The 23840-nt window shown below is 42.8% G+C and overlaps 1 protein-coding gene across 23 annotated transcripts in view; it reads right to left on the reverse strand.

The window, feature by feature from the left end:
* Positions 1-23840, reverse strand: part of ARPP21 (cAMP regulated phosphoprotein 21) — a 231315-nt gene that overhangs the window by 43848 nt on the left and 163627 nt on the right. For 17 of the 23 annotated variants that reach the window (XM_083404756.1, XM_083404767.1, XM_083404768.1 and 14 more), the window contains 5 exons: positions 22573-22805; positions 11445-11675; positions 10130-10293; positions 8330-8434; positions 5050-5307 (listed from right to left, as the gene is read on the reverse strand). In XM_083404756.1, coding sequence (XP_083260882.1) covers positions 5050-5307; positions 8330-8434; positions 10130-10293; positions 11445-11675; positions 22573-22805 — 991 coding nt within the window. The remainder of the gene's footprint in view (positions 1-5049; positions 5308-8329; positions 8435-10129; positions 10294-11444; positions 11676-22572; positions 22806-23840) is intronic. The other 6 variants (XM_083404759.1, XM_083404760.1, XM_083404754.1 and 3 more) reach the window with 3 other exon arrangements.

Genomic DNA, 23840 nt, shown 5'->3' on the forward strand with positions numbered 1-23840 from the left:
ATGCATCTCTAGGTTATTTGTGGGGCATAGGAATTCGTCCATTTTATATTTTTTTTTCAAAATCTAGTCCGGCTCCCCACAAGGTCTGAGGGACAGTGGACTGGCCCCCTGCTGAAAAAGTTTGCTGACCCTGATTTAGTATTTATATATGGCATCTTGATCAGTGTAAATAATTGTCTGCTAACCTGCATGCTCCACAGTTCTAACCACAGATTATGGCGTCTGACCCTATAAAAAGCAGCAGTTCTTTTGAGAAAAGCTGTTGCCTCAGGCTTTTGCTCAAAATGTAGTTTGGTATGAAAAATTCAAAGCGAGAATTGCATGTGCATGAATTCTGCCTTCTACTTATGCCACACTTACAGCCAGACTCCAAAATGGGATCGTCCACCAAAATATGGTGTGTGTTGGGCTTTGCCTGGAACAGCATAAAATGCATCATAAACATAATGGGATTCCAAGCAAGCTTCAAAACTTCTTCGTAATTTCTTCACCAACTATGGCTGTTAGAACTTGAAGTCTAACATCCAAGCAAAATCGATGTAAGTACAAATGTGAAAACTGATGCCAGTTTAGTCTATGAGCTGGCAGGGTTCTGAGTGAAGGTGAACATTTTGCAGTGAAGCGTGAAAATAACCTGAGAAACCACTTAGCGGCAAATGTTCATAATAATAATTTTTAAAATGCTGTTTTGGCTCTTTTTCTCCCTCCCCCCTATCCTATCAGTCACAACTCAGCCACTGTGGAATACTGAAATGCATCTGTGATGTTTGTTAACTTTTCATGATGGTAGAGAAACATTTCTGGCTTTGGGACAGATACAGTGAAGATAGGTCAGTACTGATCAGGACTCTTGGCTAAGAGGGCTTACAGATACAGCCTTAAATCAAGTATCTTATCATTTTTAGGCTGCTTCTACTTTCCAGCAGATTGAGGCTGAAAGAGAAAATAAGCATTCCTTGCCTGCCTCAAAATGTGTGCTAAACATTAGTCAGTTAGTAGATGTTATTTTTTATGCCCAGTAACGACCACAATACAGTATGAGCACAAATCACACAACTACAAAATGAAAGACACTACATGGCACCAAACCAGGACAAATCTATAATGTCCAGAATTTAAAAACACTTCTTCTAGTTAGCATCCCTAGGGTTTGGCACTTGCACTATCCAGAAAGGTTGCCGTTATCTTTCTTGTCACTAGTGCAAACAGCACCTCCTTATAGCTGATGCACTTATTGACATTTGCCAACAGACATTTAATTTTCAAATCATCTGGTTCACCTTCTAAGGAGATCTGAAAAGAGGAGGTAAATGTAACTCTGGGTGAGTCATACAATGGACAATTAATATCATTAGTATCAGAAGCCGGATTGGAAGGTGGTGATTGAAAGCAACTAATATGGCTTTCCCCACATTATCTGACTTCCATGTCCATAAACTTCGGACCTGGAGTGGATTCATACCTTGCAGATTTTTGACCCTGGCAGTTCTTGGTATGGGATGTAGCCACAGGAAGGAAGCTTCCATGAAAACCTAATTGTGTATCAGTCTCATACTTGCTATATCAACTGAGACCGTTTCCCTTTAAGACTGGTCCATTCTAGGGGCTTTGTTATACCAGGATAGAGCAGAAGAGAGAGAAAGAATGAAGATTCACTCCACATTGCTAATGGCCTTATAATTTGCATACTTCAGTACCACACTTAAGAAGACTATTAAAAATTGGTGTAGGAACACAGTTCTGCCTATCAGCCCACCACATATACAAAACACTTATTTTGAGATTTTTTCTGGTCACTGCATTAACATATGCAAAGTTGCTACACTAGAAAGCCAATTGATGCAGCGATCACCTACGAATACCAAAATGCTACAGTTCTGACTCACAACCTTTGACAAATAGAAATGGTAGAATCATGGGGTGTCCTGAGATGAACAAAGAGTAAGTTGAAACTGTCAGCAATAAGACCAGACCAGACTGCAGCAGCACTTATTGTGCACACACTACTACAGGTAAGTGTGGCTTGACAGCGCTCAGTGAGGGAGTGAAAAATGTTATTTCCTCAAGCATTATAAAGGACCAAGTTAATATGGAGCAAGGTGAAAAATTTGCTCTCACACTTTATAATTTTATGACAGTTCCCTCATACACTTGAATGACCAAGAAACGGAAGCCAGGCTGGATAGCTCAGTCGGTAGAGTGCGAGACTCTTAATCCTGGGCTTGTGCGTTCAAGCCCCGTGTTTGTGCATTGCAGGGGGTTGCAGTGGCGGAGCGTGGGGGGTGCAGGGGGGGCCGGCCGCACTGGGCGCAACATCTGGGGGGGCGCGCTCGCACTCGCAGCTCTCTGCCCCTACCTGGCTCACTCACTCTCTCTCACTGCAGTGCTGGCTGTGCGAATCCGATCCGAGCCGCCGGGTCGCCGCCCACTGTGGAGGGGAGGGTGCCAGGCGTGCGGTGCGGTGCGGAGAGAGAGCGAGGGACTATCTGGGGGAGGGACAGTGCAGGGGGTGTGCAAATTACTTGCCCCGGGTTAGGGGGCGCAAATTACTTGCCTTACCCCGGGTGCTGACAACCCACGCTACGCCACTGGGGGGTTGGACTAGATGACCCTTGTGGGCCCTTCCAACTCTGCAATTCTATGAAACTATGAATACAGAAGGTATGTCTGTTAGAGACTGGACTTGCTAGATGTTTTAGCTTGTCCAAGCAGTTTGCGATGCTGTAGTGATTAGCACAAAATATACTCCTCACTACCCTAACATTGGGTACCCTGGGCCTTACTGATAGCAGTACAACACTTGCAATATGTAAACCTCTTTGTGATGGACAGATCAGTCTATTTCTGGTCCAAGTCAAAGTCACATGTGGTTTTTCATCAAGTCTATTCTGTCTGACTGCGGCATTAATTTGCATTTTTTATTTAAAAAAGTATTTAAATATGAACTTTGATGTATATTAAAATAATATTTTATTTCAATGTACGTATTTCTAAGCACATTTTATCCTAAAATATCCAGTTTTAATGCGTTCTGGTATGCCTGAATTGCAAAGTCCAGAGAACTGTAAAATTCATAACGTAATTGCATTCTTATCTGTGTATTAGTCCAAAAGGTCAGTTTGCTAAAAATGTGAACCCAACAAAATTCTCTGCTCCTGCTCCTCCCACACAATTAGCAAGCTCTATTTGTCCTAATGACAGGGGGTTTTGATACCACTTTAAAAATTGTTGCTGTCTTCTAATAGCTAGGCTCCTTATTTCAGAATGACGCCCCTAAAATTAATTTCTGAGCAGCAGGCACCGAGAAAAAAATTAACACAATTACTGGAGGTATGGAGAGAATACTGCCTTTAGTGCAAGCATGAATTCCTGGAAGTAACACCTAAGGATAATAACAGCAACATAGCTGACAACTGTACCTGTCTTAGTCAAAGGAAACCGTTAACATAAATAAAGCAAGGGGGAGAACTGCCATATTTCTTTATTAAAAAAAAAACCCCTAACCCCCTCCAATGTTTCTGGACATTAAACTGAGAGAATGAAAGAGAGATGTGCTCTTTGGCTGCCGTTTGCTGTAATTAAGCTTTGAAATCTAGCGTTCTAATAAAAAATGCATATGGTAAGAGTTGGCTAGAAAATTCCCTGGACATTTTGCTTTCCCTTTCCTTATTCTGTGAGGATTCTCAGGATGCAGACAGGGAACTTTGGTGGCAAACAATAAAGCCTAATCAAGAAGACAGAACACATTAGAGATCTGCAGTGCCTTACATGTTCAAGTTAATTAAATATGATTCACGGCTAGTGCTTCCATTAGAAGCTATGCAGAAGCTCATACATGGAAAGAAGGGAAAGCATGGATGTAGTATCTTTATTAATAATAGTATGCAGAAATATCACGAAGCAGAGCATGTGTCCAAAGCCCTGGACTGAAAAGACTGATTGGTACATGCACATACATCACTTGAGCTCTCATCACCAGGGGTGCCAACTTGACTAAAATATGGGGGAGACCAGGTAAGCCTTGTCCTGCATAACTGATCACAAGATGCACACCATTTGAATGGCAATGCCGATCAACTTGGGTGGGGCTGCTCTCTCAAAAATTTTATTGGGGGGGGGGGGACCAAAGGGAGTCGGCTCCCATGCTCATCACAGTAAGATTCAGCAATGATAGCTCTCAGTGTGGGACTTTCCATTAACATAACTGTATTCCCATCTTCATGCATGGAAGATGCTACATGATGCTATGGTCCATGAGCCTTGGCATAGGTGTGAACCTGACCATAATCATAGAATTGCAGAGTTGGAAGGACCCTGAGGGTCATCTTAGTCCACCTCTCTGCAGTGCAGGATTCTTTTGCCCAATGTGGGGGGATTAACCCACAACCCTGGTCTCATGCTCTACCAACAGAGCTGTTCCAGAAGAGTTGCAGAAATGAAGGAACCACTTTGAGGGGGTTCTTCTACACAACCAAGCAGTGCATAAATGTTAGGAAATACATAAAAAGTGAAACAAATAGAGAACCTACCCAAGTGACACTGACAAAACCCCACACGCTAAGTATTACTAGCCCCAACCCCTCCCCCCTCTCCCCCATCTTCTTCAACCCCAACCTTATTCTGTAGGCAACACTAATGTCTCACATCAAATGTAAAAAAGGCTCTACAACCTGAAAAAAGAGACAATACATGTTCTTCTGTAAACCAAGAATTATTAATTTTTTTAAAAAAAGTGAGTCCGCATGGCTAATTAATGCATTTGCTTGTCCACATGAACCCCCTCCGCCCCCTTGTTAAGCAACGAGAAGGCTGATGACATGTGATAATGTAATGTCCAAAAACCAAACAAACCATGGGATAGAAAACTATCCTGCTATGTAAATTGACCTTATGAAAATCTCACTGCCTCACATTTTATGCATTTAGTGGTGACGTACCTCTGAAAATGTTCCTTGGCTGTCTTCACTTCCTTCAAGACTGTGCTACTGAAATAATGTAAAATGGAGGCTCAAGGGTGGAGGGCATAAGAAACCACAAATCTATGCTTACCTGAGCAGGTGGCGGCGGCTGTACATAACCCTGCGGTGGAGGTGCAGCTTGCAGTACTTGCTGGGATACGGGTGGACCTGAACCTGCAAAACCTCCGGGAGGGAGCTGTTGGCTGGATGCCATGACGTAACCAGTCTGTGGGGAAGACTGCTGTATAATAGGTGATGGGTAGACAGGACCAGAAGGCGAATCAGGGTTGTCTCCTGATGACTGACGACTTAAACTCATCTGGCTAAACTGTGTTGTCATGTCATCTCGCTGTGAGGCAAAAGTCAGTTGAAAATGATCAACAGAGATCTCTGCAGCGAATATTTAGAAAACAAAAAAAATGGGTTCAAACAAGCATGCACAAGAAGCAGGGGAAAAATACATTTAAGCACATACGCACACAAACACAAAATTAAGTGAAAACAAACAAACATAATCCTAAAAGCAAGTAAAAACATCTCCATCACCCCCCATTAAACCACTCCCCTTCCCGAATCTAAATGGGGAATTCTACATTTGTCTTGATGACACCTTGAAAAGATTCTCCTCTCCTGGTATTGATCTGACCCCATAACTTTTGATGGCAAACATTAACAAGAACAGTTTCCCAGCCACCCCCAAAGGAAGATGAATGGTTTACAAACATACTTTTTTAAAAAGACTTCGGCAGATCCTAATTGTTTCTACTCAGAAGTAAGCCCCAGAGTTCAGTGAGACTTACGCCCAGGCAAGTGTGTATAGGACTGCAGTCTAAGGGTTTTAAGGGGCCTGGATGTTCCACTGCTAATACACAAACACTTGGGCTACTAAAGGCACCGACTCCTTTAAGGAACCCAGCTGATCAGCCTCATCCATAGAAGTTCCCTGCAATGGTCATCTGGCTATGGCAACATATGTGCTTCCTCATCAATTCAGTGTCAATGATAACGCCTCAGGAAAAACTATTTCATAAGCAGAGCAATGAAAGTTGAGGCCTGTACTCAACAGTAGCTCCATACTGTAGCTGACTGCAGGGGAAACCAATTAATGAATGCAGGTTTATAAAAATATGACAATCTACCAATCGTTCATCTTATCAAGTGTATTTCCAAACAATTCTCATGAAGGCTACAAAGGCAGTTAATGGTATCTCACATTGCTGAGAAAATCTTTTATTGGGCATTGTCAGTAAAAATAAATAACTTTTAAAAGAAAAAAATAAGTCATGGTTTTCTCTTTGATTTTAAAACCTAAAGGGTTATTTATTGTTGCTTTTGTCTCATTAAATGACTGGAGAAAGTGTGTTGTTTTAGAATGACCTAGAAAATGAAGGGAAAGAAACAGCTGGGATGAAGGTCTAAACACACATGCCAGCCTACCTAACCTATTAAAATGTCAACTGTAATCAACAGTAACTTAATTGCAATCCTTAAACTGCATGTCAAAGTTAGCTTCACACGGACAGTTTGACTTTTACATTTGGGATGCCCTATGTCACAAGCCTCTAACCAGTGCAGAGCCCTAGCTGCCTCAATGTTTCCATAGCTCATTCCCTTAGTTCATCTTTGCGTCCTCTCAAGTTTTTACCTTGGGCAATCGCTTGGCTAGCATACCTAGACTGAGAATAAGAAAATGCCGAAGTCTATTTGGCTGTCTAGGCAAATCAGACAAGAGTTGGGGAAGTTACTGAACTTGACAAGAGCAAAAGTACATACGCCTGTGCTGGGGAACGATAAAGGAGTAACCTCTTCCAGCAGCAAATGGTCAAGGTCACTTTGTACGAGTCTGTAAGCCCTTTCAGGCATTCACCAGCTCTTCCCACTATATGCACGGTCTCCTCAAGTGTGCTTAGTTATTTTGCGTTCTACTAATAAATCAAGTTTGTTCTTGCTTTGCCATGATACAGTAAGCCTCACCATATTTCTCTGCTATTAATCAGTGATGCAGCAGCTGTTTTTCGTGGAGTATGTCACAGAACACACCACAAAGAGAGCTGGTGCTCTTTGTCCCTCGTCCAAAATCCTGTCTCTGAGATGGGTATCTTTTTGAAATTATTTGTAGGAAACCTGATGCGTCTTCAAAGAGATACACTAACTCCCTTCTGCCTTGTTTTGGTATGGTTTTGCCCACACAATATTTTCTATGTTGTACTCTTGCATGTACAACAACATGCATTCACACACAGCTCTTCGTCGGGAAGCACTTTGTCGTTTATGGTGCTACCTCTGCCTGCGACCATTGAGAGCTCCAAAGGAGACAGCTAGAAGTGGTAACAGAAGCAATCAAGTGCCCCAAGCCCCTATTTACTGAGATGAATCGGACTCACCCCACCACAGTTGGTGCTGGTTGCTTGGCCTACATTGCCTGATATACCTGTTCCACAGTAACCTTCACCAACCAATTCAGATCTCCTCCAGAGGGCTGGGGGGAGGGAATGTGGAAGGGTTGGTTCTCTGCTACCTGGTTCCTAACTCCCCTCTGAAGTTCCTGCAATGATGATGATGATGACTTCTCCTCGTCAACTGACCTTTCCAGCTTCTTTGCCTACCCCTCTCTCCTTTTCTGACTGAGGAAGGTCCTGCCAGTGCAACTGTGGTGTTGGGATCCTTCCCTACCTGCAGTGTAAACCCCAAGGTATTGCAACTCCTGCCACTGTACTGTAGGGGCTGGAGCGAAGTATGTATGGGCATTCATTTCCTACTGCAAAGTATGTTTCCCTTTCACATGGCTGCAAGATACCCCATGTTTCCGTTTTGAAAAGAAAAATCACAAGGTCCATGCAAATACCTTCTGCGCCAACCACAACATCTTGTGGAAGCCTTACTGAATCCTGAAATTCAGTCCAAGCTCTTACAAAACAAACCCTGAACTACTTCCTAACCGATGTCTATGCGCTCAAAACACAAGTAGCTAAAAAACAACAACACAGGTGTAACTGTAAATGCTAAAAAAGGGGGAATTAGTCATGCTGGTCATGCCCTATCTTTAGCGCTCTAAACGCACATGAAAATAGCACAAATTGAACCAGGAGGTTTAAAAGGGCAACCACCTTAGAATAATAATTCATCAATCATTAATTTGGGAAGGCAGACAAACACACGCTTCCGGGAATCTTGCACCATTTTCTAGATATATATTTTTTGGCTGTGCAGACCTAAGTGACAAGCAGTTCCAGCATCACTGAGTAAGACAAGAGATTTACAGCAATTATCTTCTGTTTCTCTCCAGTTCTCCAGATAGCAATGCCCCCAAACAGAAAGCAAGCTCAGACAATGTAATCAATCCACATAAAAAGTAATAAAATCTGTAGTACCACAGGAAACTGCTGTGTTGGAGACACCGCCAGAAGATGCTGAGGAGGATAGGAAACGGCTGGATACTGTACTGACTGAGAAGAAGGCTGCAGAGCCTGAACTGGCTGAGGCAGAAAGGAAACAGAACAGAAGCAGGGAAGGGAAAGATTCAATTATTGTCCTCAGACAAAGACAGACATTTCTTAATTTGAGCCAAGGTCGGAACAATAGCCTGCAAATAAAGATGACATCTTCCAGCTCATCTAGCATCGGGCGCAATAGGTCAGATATAGTTGTTTTAAGACGGCATTCCCCGCTCCTGCATGCCTGCAATACTAACTCAGTGGCGAAAAGCCTGTTTGATTTAACACTAAGAAACACAACACTTTACAATGCAATGCTGATGTAATGCTCTTACTTGGATAATGTGAGGGCTTGTACAACTGTGCTGGCATTGGGACTGATGTGGAATTTACTGCTGAGGAGCAAGCCATAGAAATGGTCCTTTGAAAATGTGTACTTAGCACATTTTCTTGGTGTGAGTCTCTTATATTACTGGGGGAAACTGGCAAGGATCCTGTTAACACTTAGCTTTACTGTGCACAACCTAGCAATAACAACCAGGATGAAATCACCATCATGCCCATTAGGAGAAAAAGCTGGGTCACTTAAATAAAGGTTCTGCATATACTCTGCCTTTCTACAAGTTTAGTTCCCCACCACCATCTGCCTCAGTATCTGGAGATATGCGTGCGAATAATTTGCATGTCTCCTAGGCATTATTAGCATCAGAAAGGATGTTAGCTACATCATGCCAAATTCAGTGACAATTAAATTCCAAAGCAAATTTGTATCTCAGATAGGATTGTTCCTCCTCCTTTTCTTTTGTTTGGCAGAGCAGGCAAATCTTTTCCTAGCATGGAGATCACTCCCCCCCCCCCTTCCAGTTTCACAGGAGCTCTCTAGCTAGGGTCCTTCATTATGTGCCCCCCTCCATTGGGGTAGGGGAGGGAGCCAGGCAACAAGAGAACGGGTCATTTCAATGGTGGCCCACCATTTGCGGAATGTTTCCTCTGGGGAGGCAAACCTGGCACCATAGATTTAAATGCCATGCAAATACCATTTTCCCCCTGCGCTTTTGGCCTCTCCTAAGTGCACTGTGTTTTCATTAACTGTGCATTTTTGAGTTTTTTATTTGAATTGTTCTGCTTTTAGGTTTTTATTGTTGCTTTAAATAGGTTTTAATGTAAATCACTTTGAGTGGATTTATGTAGGATTCAGATGATGATGGGGTGGGAGGCAAGGGAAGCAGAGAGCGCCAATGTCTCAAACAAACGGATAGCACAATAAAGGACCCCTTCAAGAACATGCATAGCCACTGCTGAATTGGCCTTGTGGATGGGAGACATTATATACAGAAGTGCTGTTTACCTATGGAGGAGGTACATGCGGCTGGTGCAATGCACAGCTTGGAAGGCTGCCATGGTAATGCAAACAAACCTCCTAAATTATATCGGTTTGGGACCGGTGACAAGAGGAATCCATGATATTTTACAGGCTCAGAGGGGTGCACTGGATGACGCCTTGCAAAGCTGCTGAGGGAAACAACTATTTGTGTGTCATCTGTAAAAGTTGTGCCTTAGAGTCATCAGTGTTTCAAGGTGTCACTGGATGCAAATCTTGCATGATGCGCTACTTCAGTGCCTTAACTGCTCCTTGTCTGGCTGGGCCAAGAATAAGGCAGCACCAAATAATACTGCTCTAACAGACTCACACTGGATCCATAGTTGCTAGCATATAGGCAGACATTTCCCCCTTACCTGCGTGACAAGGTGACTTGTAATTTGTTGCTGTGGTTGCTGCACAGGTTGCTGGGACGAAGGCGGTTGCTGAGACTGTCCAACTATCTGGCTTCTGATAGGCTGTTGACTGCTGGGTGGGTTGTATATTGCAGGTGTACCATCAGGGTTTACAAATGGTTGACCTGGAGCAAATCAATCTTTAATGTACTTTTCAAGACAACTTTACAAAAATAAAGCAACCACCAAACAAAGAACTAGCGCAACACATTTAATTCTCTTACAAATGTATGGATATCTTCCCCAAACCCTTAAGTACTGATTAATGGAAATGTTCCAAGTTCAAAGGAACAAGGTTAGATTTTTGTTTTTTTGCCATTGAGACTTTGTCAGCCATTAGGCAATCTTTTCTCTTAAAGTGCACTAAATCAGAAATTACAGAATCTGAATAAATTGTTAAGTTCACTATGCTTGTTCTTCTCTAAGACAAATGAATTGAGTGCACAATTAGTTAAGAATGCCTCCTTCATTCTGTGATTCTATAAAGGAATGGCCATATCACTAAGAGATATAGGTAGGTAGCCATGTTGGTCTGCCATAGTCGAAACAAAATAAAAAAAAAATCCTTCCAGTAGCACCTTAGAGACCAACTAAGTTTGTTATTGGTATGAGCTTTCGTGTGCATGCACACTTATTCAGATACACATATCAGTTAGTTCAACTGACTGATTAGGAGTGCAATCCTACATGCCTTCTTAGCAGTAAGACCAAATTCAAAGGGACTTACACTCAGAAAACTGTATATAGGATTGTAGCCTAATGTGGAACTTTAACTGATCTTTAGCTGAAGCCATCAGATATTAGTTCAGCATAGATAGATGCTTTCTTCCTTTTGAGAGCTTATGACCCATGCTGATCTTCTTTCAAATAATAACTGCATTCCAGTAAGCTCTTAATGCATTAAGGGTTCTTAATGAAAAATTTAACTCCAGGTATCCATTCGTTCCCTCTGTGCTGACATGTTATGTATTAGGTCTCCACATTTTTCTTTTGGTGGTACATTATTAATGGCGCTGTTCACTGCTCATGAAATACCTATTCAGTGCATAGTATACTGATGAGGTAGTTTCTTTGTCCAAAAGCACGAACTCTGTTTGGACATTGCCCTTCATGTGATTGTAACTTCACCTGTGGATCCCCAAGGAAAGATGTGGTCTCTCGCTGCAAGATATCTGTCTCTTGGAAACTGTAATTTCTGTTTTAGTAATGATCAGCACCCAGATTTTTCTATGGGCTGTGGTTTGCCAAAATATTAGGAAACATGAAACCAACTGACCTGTGTGTGGATTGAGCAGGATACTTCCTGGTGGAATCCCTGCAGCTTCAAGTGGAAGTATGATGTAGCTGGTGTTGTTTGCTACTACCTGGCCACTTATTCCATTGTCTGTATAGGGAACATTGCTAGAAGAGGTGGCTGTAACTCCAGGGACAACTGATGCACTTTGGAGAGGTTGATGTGTTCGTGACAGAGATCCTGAGGACCCAGCACTGCTGGAAGACTCTGAACCTGGGGAAAAAGCCAGGTTTACTGTAATAAACACTACATCCACAGGGTAGACAGGGCTTATGGACTAAGCAACAGCCACATTACTAAGTAACTTCTACAAAGCAAATTATTTATCTGTAACCTCATCTAAAGCATTTCCCCCCAACTGCAATCTTGAATGAGTTTGCAAAGCCTGCTAGTATCGCTTCGGGACCATGGATGTGACAGTGCAAGCACCTCATCCAACATGGAATAGAGAAACCTGTGGGTGGCATATATTGCCGATGAAAATTTCATGTTACAAATGAGAGCTAACTCCTGATCATTGACCAGGTATAATATGGCTATGCTCTACCAGGTGTGTGGATGTTTAAAATGCATTTGATGACATCCAGTCAGCTAGTTTGTAGAACAGACTTATGCTCATGCAACTGAGTTTCCATTTCTCTCTCCCTTCCCACAGTCCCTGCTAACCACCCAAAAATCAGCTCTGGAAAGCTGGGAGACCCCCACAGAGCAGATTCAAAGTGCAGGGGGCTACAGGGTGGAGGAGAGGAAGTCTCATTGTGCTGGTGGAAGTCTGCTTGCACAGCACTGGGTATTACCCATGGGGCTGGATCTAAACCAGTTATAACATTACTAGTAGAATGCAGCAGCTTTAGCTGACTTCCTAATTGCAAGCCAAGGTCGGTGTCGTGGTGTGATTCTGGGCTTGTTCAACATGAAGCAGGATCTGCGCAGGGCACCCAGAGTCAAAGCAGCTCCACCCCCCAAAAAAACACCTTGTGGTATCCAAAGTCAGTGAGCAAAGCCAGGGATAAGGTTTGGCAAAGAGTGGCGAGATTGTGAAGCATCCTGTGGCACTAGCAAATCACATTGCCGGGTCAATGGGAAACAAGGTGTTTCAATTTTCCAGCTCAAAAAGAGTCTGCATTCATTAAAGCAAACACCCATAATACAGACTCCAATATAAAAGCAATGAGGGGAGATAGAAAACTCCTGACAGTTGGCATTACTAGGCACCTTCACCAGTTTGTGGGTACTTTCAGTGCAGACGCAGTTCATCACCTGCTGTTAAAGGAGCTACAGTTCAGCACTATTCCTTGGCACAGAAGTTTTCAACCTTTTTGAGTCCACTGCTCCCTTAACCAACTATATTCTTTCTGTGGCACCCCTGTGGAGCTCAGCAGCCCAGTTACGTCACCCCTTGCCTGTAGAGCCAGTATCCTCTCACCCCTTTTCAAGCACCCTTCCTTGTGGAGCGTTCCCTCAGCCTTCTCTCTGTTCCCCTCTCCTTGGGAATCCTCCAGGCAGCTGCCGCAGCCACCCCTGGTCTCTGAGCCATCTCAGCTGCTGGCAGCCAGCACCCCCTGGCCAGCCCCAGAGGTATCATTTGCCTGGGGAGTTTGCAACCAGGGCTGCTGCGACAAATAGCTGTGCCAGCCTTTGGGGGGCAGAGATGCAAGGGGGCATCAGAGGAGGGAAGGAAAGAGGGACAAAGGCCAGTTTGGCCCATGGCATGTCTGACCATCATTCAAGGCAATCCAAGGTGCCATGGCACGCTGGTTGAAAGCCTTAGCAAATCCACACTGTAGCTGGAACTCAACATTTCTACCATTCCTTATTTTAAATTTCCAGGTTTTTAGATGCCTCTGGTGCAGATTACAATTACAGATTACAACACTAGCAATGGCCACTGTGTGGTTCATATAACTACACTAAAGTTGTGTCCATAGTTGCTTTGACATAGTGTGCTATTGTTTACGAAGAGGAGGGGGTGGAACCAACAATTTTTTTAGCTCTCATTAATGCTCCCACCCCATGTGATGCAAACATTGCAGTTGTATAGCTGCATTACATTTACATCGTTTTAACTGAATATTTTGATGATGTCATACATTGCAGGAGTGCAGCCCAAGTGATTTGTTAAATTATTAACTTTCCCAGCCTCAGTATTGATTTATAGCTTTAATAATGCATCCTTCCATATCCATTATAGCTCACAATATGCGAGCAACAAGGTAGTATATTATTGGCAAGGGATAAACTATGCTTTTAAATTAAAATGGATTTTTTTGGGGGGTCAGCACAACAACATGTGATTAAAGTGTACAGGGAGGTTAGTAATAATGTTTAGAGATGCTCAGCTAATTGTGGTGACTGAGTACTGTCATATCACTAGAGTTCTTTGCCGTTTGCTTTGTGGGGACCAACAATGTAGTAAATGAACGTGGTGGTCTAATGCAGAACATTCAGGATGATGAATGCCATACAGGAGGACCCAAGGGCCATAATTGCTGTTGGCCAACTTTCTGAGGGCCGCATGGCCAACGTGAAAGTGAACATAACCCAGGTTTGAGCACAGAAATATGCATGGATGTAGACAGACCTACACAGGGATGCACACAGGCAGGCAGGCAGGCACACTGAGGCATACAGACCCCCAGCTCCATTGTCAATCTGTGCCCATCAGTAGAGGAGTGGGGTGGGAATCATCCTTCCCATCACAGTACTGAGCTTGGCAGAGAGGTTATTCTCCCCCTAGCCACTGATTATTTTGAAAAAGTGCCTTTTATCTCATGCATTCTGCTAGTGGAAGAGAATAAAAGTGCCCAGGAAAGCAGAGTGTGCTCACTCTTTCCTCTCTCTGGAACACTCCAATCTTCTAGCCATGATGGCATACAAGAAAGAGGATTTTGCTGCGCATTGGAGAGCTACATCATGGGCAGCAGGTTCACCACATCTTGTTGTATAATTTACACATTTTTTTGAAAAGGGTGCACAAAATCTTAATGTATTTGTCTGCAATGAAATAATTCAGTCAGCTTTCAATGCCTGTAAATTATCATAATCTTCAGCCAACTGTTCTTCTTGGAAGTGTTTTTTCTTGTTATCATCTGGAGTGTAAGAACTGATCTAGCTAAAGAAAATATTCATGTGTGCATATGCATAGGTTGGCTAGGCATCTGGCTTTGTGCAGCTGCTACTGATATATGCAATTTAACATGGGTATCGGCTGTGTTCCATTCTAACAGCTGAGATTCTTGAATTGCAAGGGGTTGGGCTAGTTGACCCTTGGGTCCCTTCTAACTCTACAATTCTATGATTCTATCGCCCTATACCTATTTTTAAAATACAAGGTTTCAAACGAAACCTCATCTGGTAGCCTCAGGAAACATCAATAAGAGACAAGGGGACATCATGACAAACAACTATATTCTTTTGCAGGAAATAACATAGGAAAAAATTAGTTACTTCAAAATATAGTGACATATAAATCAACTTCAGGAGAATAACAGGGAAAAGTTATCATGAGTTGACTCTTTCCTGTTGAAAGAGACTGCATAGACTTAGCACTTTTCCTTTATGATGTCTAAAGTATTTGTTTTATGAGGAGTCTTACAAATATATATTATAAATAAATTAGTCTCCTTAAAATGATTTGATCTATAAGAACTAACACACATGAAGTATAGGTGTGCTTCGGCAGGGAACTGATGTAATCAGCGGTTGAATTTTTCTACCTTTCTAAATCATCCATAATTAGTAGAGTCTTGTGAAGAATCAGTTACAGACTTGCACTTCTTTAGAGTGCAGGCGAGGAATTGGTTGTTCGAATATTCTTCCACATCAATAACTCTCTGCACATACCTAGGTAAACTATCACACTGGAATGGGAACCCTTTTTATATGGGGAAGCATTTTTCATTCAATCCTCCCCTCACCTACAGCCTGAAGTAATACAATCTTGCAACAGATAATTTATGCTTGTCTACAGAAGAAAACTTGAGGCTCTTTGTCAGTGACCACAAATAGATGCTTTTACTGGAAGCGACTTAGCCTTTCACTACTACAGCCAAGCAATCTCAAAAGCAGCAAGTAACAATAATCCTCTGCATGAGTAAGCTCTACTGAATTCAGTGGCATTTAGTCCCAGGTAAATGTGTATTGGATTGCAGCCTGTGTTTACCAGGGCTATGTTAGCTATCACAAAATTAAACATAATTCTCAAAGACCAGTAGGTTAAATATGACAAAGGGAACTGTGATGGGTGATTTTTATGGCAGGGGTTCCCAAACTGTGGTCCATGAACCATCAGTTGTCCATCAGCTTCATTTGGATGGTCTGTGGCATGTCTGTGGATTTGTGGTTGAAGATGGGAGATGACACATCCATTGTATTAAATATCCCTGCGGATTTCAATTGCTACAGCAAGGAGGGAAATCTGTAAGTGGTCTGCCAAGACCCTCAGCAAAAGTTTGTGAACCAGTTTTATGTTCCTGGAAACTGATAATGAATGCTTGCCATACGTAAACAGAAAACCAGTTTGGCTTCTTAACTTGTCTATCATCTGAACTACTAGACAGTTACAAACAGAAGACAAGTATTGGTGTTTGCTGGATGACAGATTTTTACCCCATGAACCCCACTTATAAACTTTTCCTGCACTATCAAGAATGTTGCAGTATGCCGTAGCAGGGACACACTTTCTTTGAGCGTTCAGACTAAAGGTCCATCTAGCCGAGCCTTCTGTTTATGACAGAATGCCTCTTCCAAGTTTGCAGGCAAGGGATGAAGCCAACAACCTACCACCACCCCCTGTTGTTTGTTTCCAGCACTTGATATGCGGGAGTTTGCGACCTCTAAATAGGAAGGTTCCATTCAGCTGCCGTGGACCTATTTTACATGCACGTGTGTAATCCAGGGATGGGGACCTGGAGCCCACCATATCCCGTTGGGCTACAACTTCCACCATCCCTGACTCTGGCTCATGCTGGCTGGAGTTAAAGTCCAATGACATCTGCAATGCCACAGATTCTTCCATCCCTGGTCCATTCCCTTTCAATGACATCAGTATTTTTAAGAATTTAAACATCTGAACAGTCCCTATATAACCTGAACGACATGTGCCTTCACCTACAGGCTTTGATTACTGCAGAGAAGCATGAAGTAGAATTTGGGGGACAGTGTGTATTTATTATTACTACTATCATTATTATCAACACTTTGAATAATCCTCCTCCTGGTTCAGCAATCCCTTCTGAATCCATTCCGCACAGCCTTATTTTTCCTGGCTTCCCCAGGCTGACTGACAGCTTCACTTTATGTTCTGGCGTTGGAAACTACGAGCTTGTTTTGACAACCAGTCTTGCTCTCTCGCCCCCCCTTCCTGCACCCTTTCATTGAGTTACTGCAGCTTTCCCCCCCTGTTCCAGGTCTTGACAAGCTTTCAAAATTTAAAGGGAGGGGAGCACTCAACATTTCTAATCACCCTGCAATGGAGAGGATATTATCACTGAAGTGGTTTTAAATGTGTCATAAGAGATTTCATTTGGAGGTTAGGCGAATACCTAGGGTAGATAAACTTGAATTATTGGTGCTCCTCATGTATTTTTCTTCTTCTTGGGAGCGTTGATGTATAATTTTAGCAACCAAAATGTTATGCAAGTTTGGAGATCCTTTAATGTGTGAAGTCTGGATGCAGGGAAGCCAGGGGAGTGAAAGGGCTGGGAGGAATGGAGTGGTCGGGCTGGCTTATTTCTCACTCCCAATCCTCCCCTCTTTTGCCATTAAACCACTGCAGCTGAATGAAATGCTTTTTCCTTGAACACCTATGTGAACTAAGACCTATGTTTAGATCCACACCTGCTCACTCCACCCTTCATCCTGCTTCTACCCATCTTCTGCACATAAAAACCTATGCGCCATGCCCATCCATGTGCAGAGAGAATGGATCGTTGGTTTTTTGTTTGTATTGTTATTAAAGATTATCTTGGTATACAAAAGTATGTGCAATGTCTCTCTTTTTTTCCAAGTTACATTTTTTACAGATCAGTTTCATTTGTTGAGACATTAGGAAGAAAAGGGGGAAAGAGGTGGAGAGGGGAAAGGTGGGTGGGTATGGGGTCGGATGGCGATATTTCTATTTTACTTAATATATGTGGGGTTTTGCGTCAGCGTCGCTTGTGCAGGTTCTCTGCTATTCCCTTGTGTTCCTTTGGTGATGAGAGAGGTTGGGGTTGCCATAGGGGGTGGTTGTTTGTTTGTGATTGGCTGTGGTGATCTTTGTTTTCACGTGTGAGTGGGGTGGGTGGGTGTTTTGGATCAGGTTAGGAGTATCAGAGGGGAGGAGGATGTTGAGCTGTTGAATCTGAAAGATCCTGTCGGTGGTTCAACATTAATCTGCATCCCTGGGTAGCATCTTAGGCACCAGTTGGTTAAATGTTTGGCTAGCCTAATAGGCACTTCGACCACAGTTTCCCATATTTTATATAAGCTACCTTGCTTATATACTCTTGCTTAGGTCAGATATAAATGTATAAATCAAATTTAAAATGTTATTAAGGATTTTCTTTAGCCTTTTGCATAGTTAATAGCTAAAGATGTTTCTTCAGAGGATATTAATGGCTAGAAGATGCTTCCTTAAATGAGCATTAAAGGCTTTGGGTGCCTGGTAACTAACAGGTCCTTGATGATATACCCTATTTGCCAGAGTGTGAGCTGGAAGGAAATTATTTGGAAGTTAAAATGGAATAGATGTCTGAGTTATTGCAGCTAGATTTCAAGAAGAGCCTTCTGTTTGGGGGCTCCAAGGATATTCTGCTATTTTGGAGGGAAATGTAGCGATATGGGTGCTTGCCTGCTTCCCTTTGTTTAACTTGCACAAATTATAAATTTCTATTCTTCAATGTGTCAAGAGGGAAGTCTCCAACACTAGAAGAGTTCCCGTTTTGGGCTGGAGGAAAAGAGCAGCACCTGGCTTCAGAGATTAGAACCGACAGCAGAAGCCCATAAACTATACCTAAGCACAAGAAAATATTTGGTAACTAGATGGAAGCTGCAAAAACAAGAACCCCCTACTTCATCCACATGTGGCTAAGTACAGACCTGGACACAGGCAGCCCTCAGGACACATGGGAAAGTGGGAAGTTCCACTTTAAGCAATTTAAGCAATGTTTTAAGTTATAAATTCTTTGATTTTTTTATTCTGAAATGTAATGAAATATGGAAAACTTAATAAAAATTATATTTAAAAAAAAGGAAAAGTGGGAAGTTCCTTTTCCCTTCCCTATCTCTAGAGAGCAGTCCCTATCTCTGGGGTGCAGAAAAGTACATTCATTTCACAGGACTGGTAAAACCAGGACACATCTTAAAAGTATCAGAAACTTACTGCAGAATTCTGTATTCAAAAGTCACATCATTAAATCCTCCTTTTAATGATCATTCTATGATTCTGTGTGGACCAAAGCTCATGATGCAGTCCTACAAATCACTTCTAGAGATAACCTCCCGCAGCTTCCCTTACAAAGGGAGCAGAAACTCTCTGTGATGAGGGCTTTCCACTATCTCAACCATGCAGAAATGGAAGTCACTCCAGCTTCCATCCCTTGGAACCTAGATTGGAATTTTGGAGTAGACCTCGAGCCTAACAAGCTAAGCTTCAGCCCATAAGGCAGGGATCCCCATTCCTTGATGGCACAGACTGCCTTCTGGACAAAAGGGCAGGAATAAACACATACTAAAAGGGTGCCAAAAATTTCCAGTATGTATGCATTATTTGCTAGACTTCCATTCCACCTTTCCTCCAATATCAAGCCCAAGGTGGCATACAAAAGAAAGAAAGGAAGAAAGAAAGAAAGAAAATTCTTCAACCAAGCTCTTGGAGAAACAACAAAAAGTGTTTACCGTATTTTTCGCCCTATAGGGCGCACCGGCCCATAGGGCACACCTAGGTTTTTTTTGGGGGGGGGGTAAAGAATTTTTTTTTATTTCTCCCCCAGGTGCGGGGCTGGGGCGGACGAAGCCCGAGCTTCCCCCGACCCCAGCCCCCAGAACAGGCTGCTATCCGCAAGCCTAGGGAGCCCGCCGGGAATTCCCGCAGGGCTCCCAAGGCCTCGCTCTCTAGGCTTCAGCAAAAGCCTGCATTCGCCCCATAGGATGCACACACATTTCCCCTTCATTTTTGGAGGGGGAAAAGTGCGTCCTATAGGGCGAAAAATACGGTACTTGTTTCTTAAGTAACAAGGGAAAAGGTGCTATAAAATGCTGGCCTTGGAACTTCCTGTCAATCCTGGATGTAGGGAATGTGAATGAATGTCAGTGATGGATGATGCTATATCACTACTATTAATAATGTCTTTTGAAAGTAAAGTCATTCTAAGTGTGAACCTGCGGATCGATAACTTGTTAGAATTCACCGTGCTGCTGCATCTAAAGCACAGAACATTATCAGAACTTGTATAAGGTAGCCAACATTTTCAGAAATTTAATTTTAGTTAGCTTCTAAAAACTGAAGAATGTTACTTTTATTATTATAGCAATATTTTTTAAAAAAAGAGGATGTACTTTATTTAAAAATGCATCATGTGGCTGGTTGGCATAGCATTTATACCAAGCTAATAACTTGGATCATGAATGACTGTGCAAAGCCCATTCAAAAAGTCTTCCACTCCAAATATTAGTGATTCAGTCACTACAGGGGAAGTTAACTGAATGATCAGAGGGGGTTTTTTTTTGGAACGTTCACCTCAACTTTTCCTGGATGTGCAAAGAGAAAAAGAAAGAAAATTTGGACTTCTCACACTAACAGTTCATAGCTGGATGAAAAACAATGGTGTTTTATTCTATCACACCATACTACATCAAGGAGCAGCTGATTGCTACAAGTTTTAAGGCTCCCTAACTTTCAGAAAACTGAACATGCACTTAGGAGTCTGGTTAATATTTTCTGCTTTCTCTGCTGCCAGCCTAAGGTTGGAATCTTGGGCCTTACGTTGTATGAGGTCAAAGAGGGAGTATTTATTTCCCCCTTCAAACTTCCAAGCAGAGGTTATGGCCAGGACAGGCCTCAGATTTGGATATGGCATGGGCTGGCCAGTGGCTTTGCCAACAGCCCACTGCCAACTGAGAAGATCTCTCATTTCTTAATGGGAAAAGTAACTGGTAACTGTTGAAACAAAGTGGGAAAAGGGAGATCACCCTAGAAGCAGCTGTGATGTTGAGGGAGCCTCTGTGATGACCTCTGTGATGAGAGCCAGTGTGGTGTAGTGGTTAAGAGCGGTAGTCTCGTAATCTGGGGAACCAGGTTCGATTCCCCGCTCCTCCACATGCAGCTGCTGGGTGACCTTGGGCCAGTCACACTTCTCTGAAGTCTCTCAGCCCCACTCACCTCACAGAGTGTTTGTTGTGGGTGAGGAAGGGAAAGGAGAATGTTAGCCACTTTGAGACTCCTGAAGGGGAGTGAAAGGCGGGATATCAAATCCAAACTCCTCTTCTTCTTCTCTCATTTCCTAGGGGGAGTAGTGCAGCAGGGAGAGTGGAAAGCTTATTTGATGGGGACATCTGAAAAAGGGCCTCTGAAGATGACTCCAGGTATAAGAGGAGGCAGCACTTCTGACCCTAAAATTATTCAGGGACTTAAAGGGCACCTGTTTCATTGCAAGGGGCTCAAGGATGATCTCCTGCTGAAATGTGTGTGGGAGAAAGCAGGGCAGCGATTCTTTCATGTTCATTTTACCCCACCAGCACTGTTAGGGCGAAAAAGTGTGTGCACAACAATTGTGGGTGTATGTGTGAAAGGATGGAGGAGAGCTGCACTGTAAAGGGGCCACTAACACCCTGTGCTCAAGGGCCCATAAAACCCTGCACCAAGCCTTCTTGCGAAGGTCATTAGGTTAGGGCACTGGCATGAGCCCTGATGGTTGCAAAGCCTGGACACACCATAAGATGAGAAGAGGCAGCGATTCCAGAGATAAAACTGCATATTAATGAAGCTTAATTAACTTTGCTAGGTTCCCCCAGGTCCCCCCACAAAGGAATGAGATCCTCTGTATTCCACGTATGACCCAGAACATTTGTTTGAAAAAGAGGCAAGTGGGGAAACTAATGAGTTTCTTCCAGCTTATGGACCTATGAGCAAAAACTCATTTTTAGATTCTCCTGTGTTGCATTTGAACTGGGGGGAGTTCAACTGATTGCTCCCTTGTATCACAATATGATCTACATATCTCAGTGGACAGTCTTCTTCCACTCAATTTACCGACAGTTCTCCACTGAACAAATAACAAAATCTGAAGCACAGTAAAGAACATACTGCAATATGTCGGAGTTTAGTGAGCTATTGCTAACAAAGGTTTGGTAAATTGAGCTTAAGTTTGTGTCCGTACAGCCCTCAGAAAGTGAAAAGCAGTAAATGCTAAAATCAATTTGTAGGCATGGCATTATTAAGGATTACATCCTATAAATTACAGAGTATTCTTATAAGCACAAACTTTGAACCTATACATGCCCTTCCATCCCACAACTGTAGATTTCGTTTGACCTGAGGGCCACTGAATCCTGAACTTAAGCATCTTGTAGAAAAGTATTAAAACGTATCTATTATATCTGGCTTTGGGCAGCTGAGGCTAAAGAGGTAAAGCTGTGGTGTATTCTTTGTATACAACGTACACGAAGAACAGATTTAATTCCAATTTAATATGGATTTCCTTTAAGATCATATGTTTAATAGCACATGTAACATTGCAGCTAAAGAAGCCTCTTTGCTTCCCGTGTACAAAATCCATCTCCAAATCACAGCCAGAGTTAAAATCAAAACTACGCTTTCTTTTTATTTGTACTTCCAGAATGAGAAATTAAAGCAACATGTGAACACCGAGTGCACATTGCATGCATCCCATTTCACATGGAAAGCGACTAATGGAACCTGTATGTTTTGGGCCCTTTTTGGCCAGTTTCTTAAATCCATTTTACCCACTAATTATAAAAACCCTGGAGAAGTTGGCATTACACCCACAAATGAAGGTGAAAGACGCAGCGCTAGCCTATTTACTGCAGCCAGCTCAGATGCAGAACAGTCATGCAGAACACCCATCCTCTTAGCAGACAAACCTTCTGACAAACCCAATACAGTACTAGCTACCTGTTTTAGACAGTTTGCCGGTGCTCCTGTTGCTTGATGAGCTGTCTCCTCTCGTCAGAACAGTTATTCCACCAAAACTTGCTGTCTTTGTTATGGCTGGCTTCAAATTGCGATTGGAGCTGTCCGAGTCTGTGCTGCTCCAGGGCCTCTGGTGGTCTGCCCATTTTAGCTCATTATCAGTACTGCTTTGCCGGCTGCCAGATGTCTTCCCTGTACTATCCCTGTTACCCCTACCATGCAAAAGTGGGGAGGGGAGAGACAAAAACAAATGTATCAGGCCAGAATCCATTTTTGCTCAAGCCGCTGCAAATCTGAAAGAGATCGGAGGTTGGTACACACATGAGAATACACATGAGCAAAAAAGCCAGGATATTTATTGAGTGATTGGTGGGTTGCTGCAAAGGGCCGTTGGGCTGCGTTCAGCTGAGGGATAACAAGATGTGCAAGAGGAAAAGTAGGTCAAAAATTTATCTTTGCCTTTGCTGTTGTGCATGCTTTAGCAAGGAGCCCAACAAACTTCTTTGCCGAGTTTGAAATGCAAGAGCAAATCTGAGGGCACAAAACCATTTATGCTGAAAGAACAGCAGGATGAGATGTAGCCGGATTTTTTTGAACTACAACTCCCAGCCAACATGGCCAGTGATTTGGGAGGATGGGAGTTGTGGTCCACAGCATCTGGAGAGCACCACATTCCTCTGATAGATATTTAAATAATAGTTGCATCTTCACTCTCTTTGCACAATTTAGAAGCCTATAGAATTAACACCGTGTTCTGCATTTCAGAATCACCATGTTAACAGCTAACAACACAACCATGCAATCAGAGGGGCTGGCCTCTTTTTTTTACAGGTGTACTTTACATTTCCCTGCAGTTTTGACACTTCTCCCACGAAACCTACTTTCACTTCGGCTTCAATTAATTCAAGTTCCACATACAGTCAAAAGCATCAAAAGCACTTGTAAAAAATAATACACATAGCAGTGATAGTCCACCTCTGTACCTGAGTGCTACATGTCACTAATAGATACCCCTAAAACCTTGCTTCCACCCTCATCTTTGTTGTCAAAAACTGCCATTCTGAGGGCCAAACGAGTTGAACCATTAAATGCGTGAATGCATTTAACGTGCTTTGTTGTTGTTTTTTTAAAAATAGTAACTGGTAGGGGGAGGTAATGTGGGATATTGGGTGGGGAAGGGTATTTAAGGTGCAGTAATTCGAATAAAATATTTCCCCTGAAGCTCCTATTTGCCCCACTTTGGTGGG

This window comes from Podarcis tiliguerta, assembly GCF_965153285.1.
Source record: "Podarcis tiliguerta genome assembly, chromosome: 12".
Lineage (NCBI taxonomy): Eukaryota > Metazoa > Chordata > Lepidosauria > Squamata > Lacertidae > Podarcis > Podarcis tiliguerta.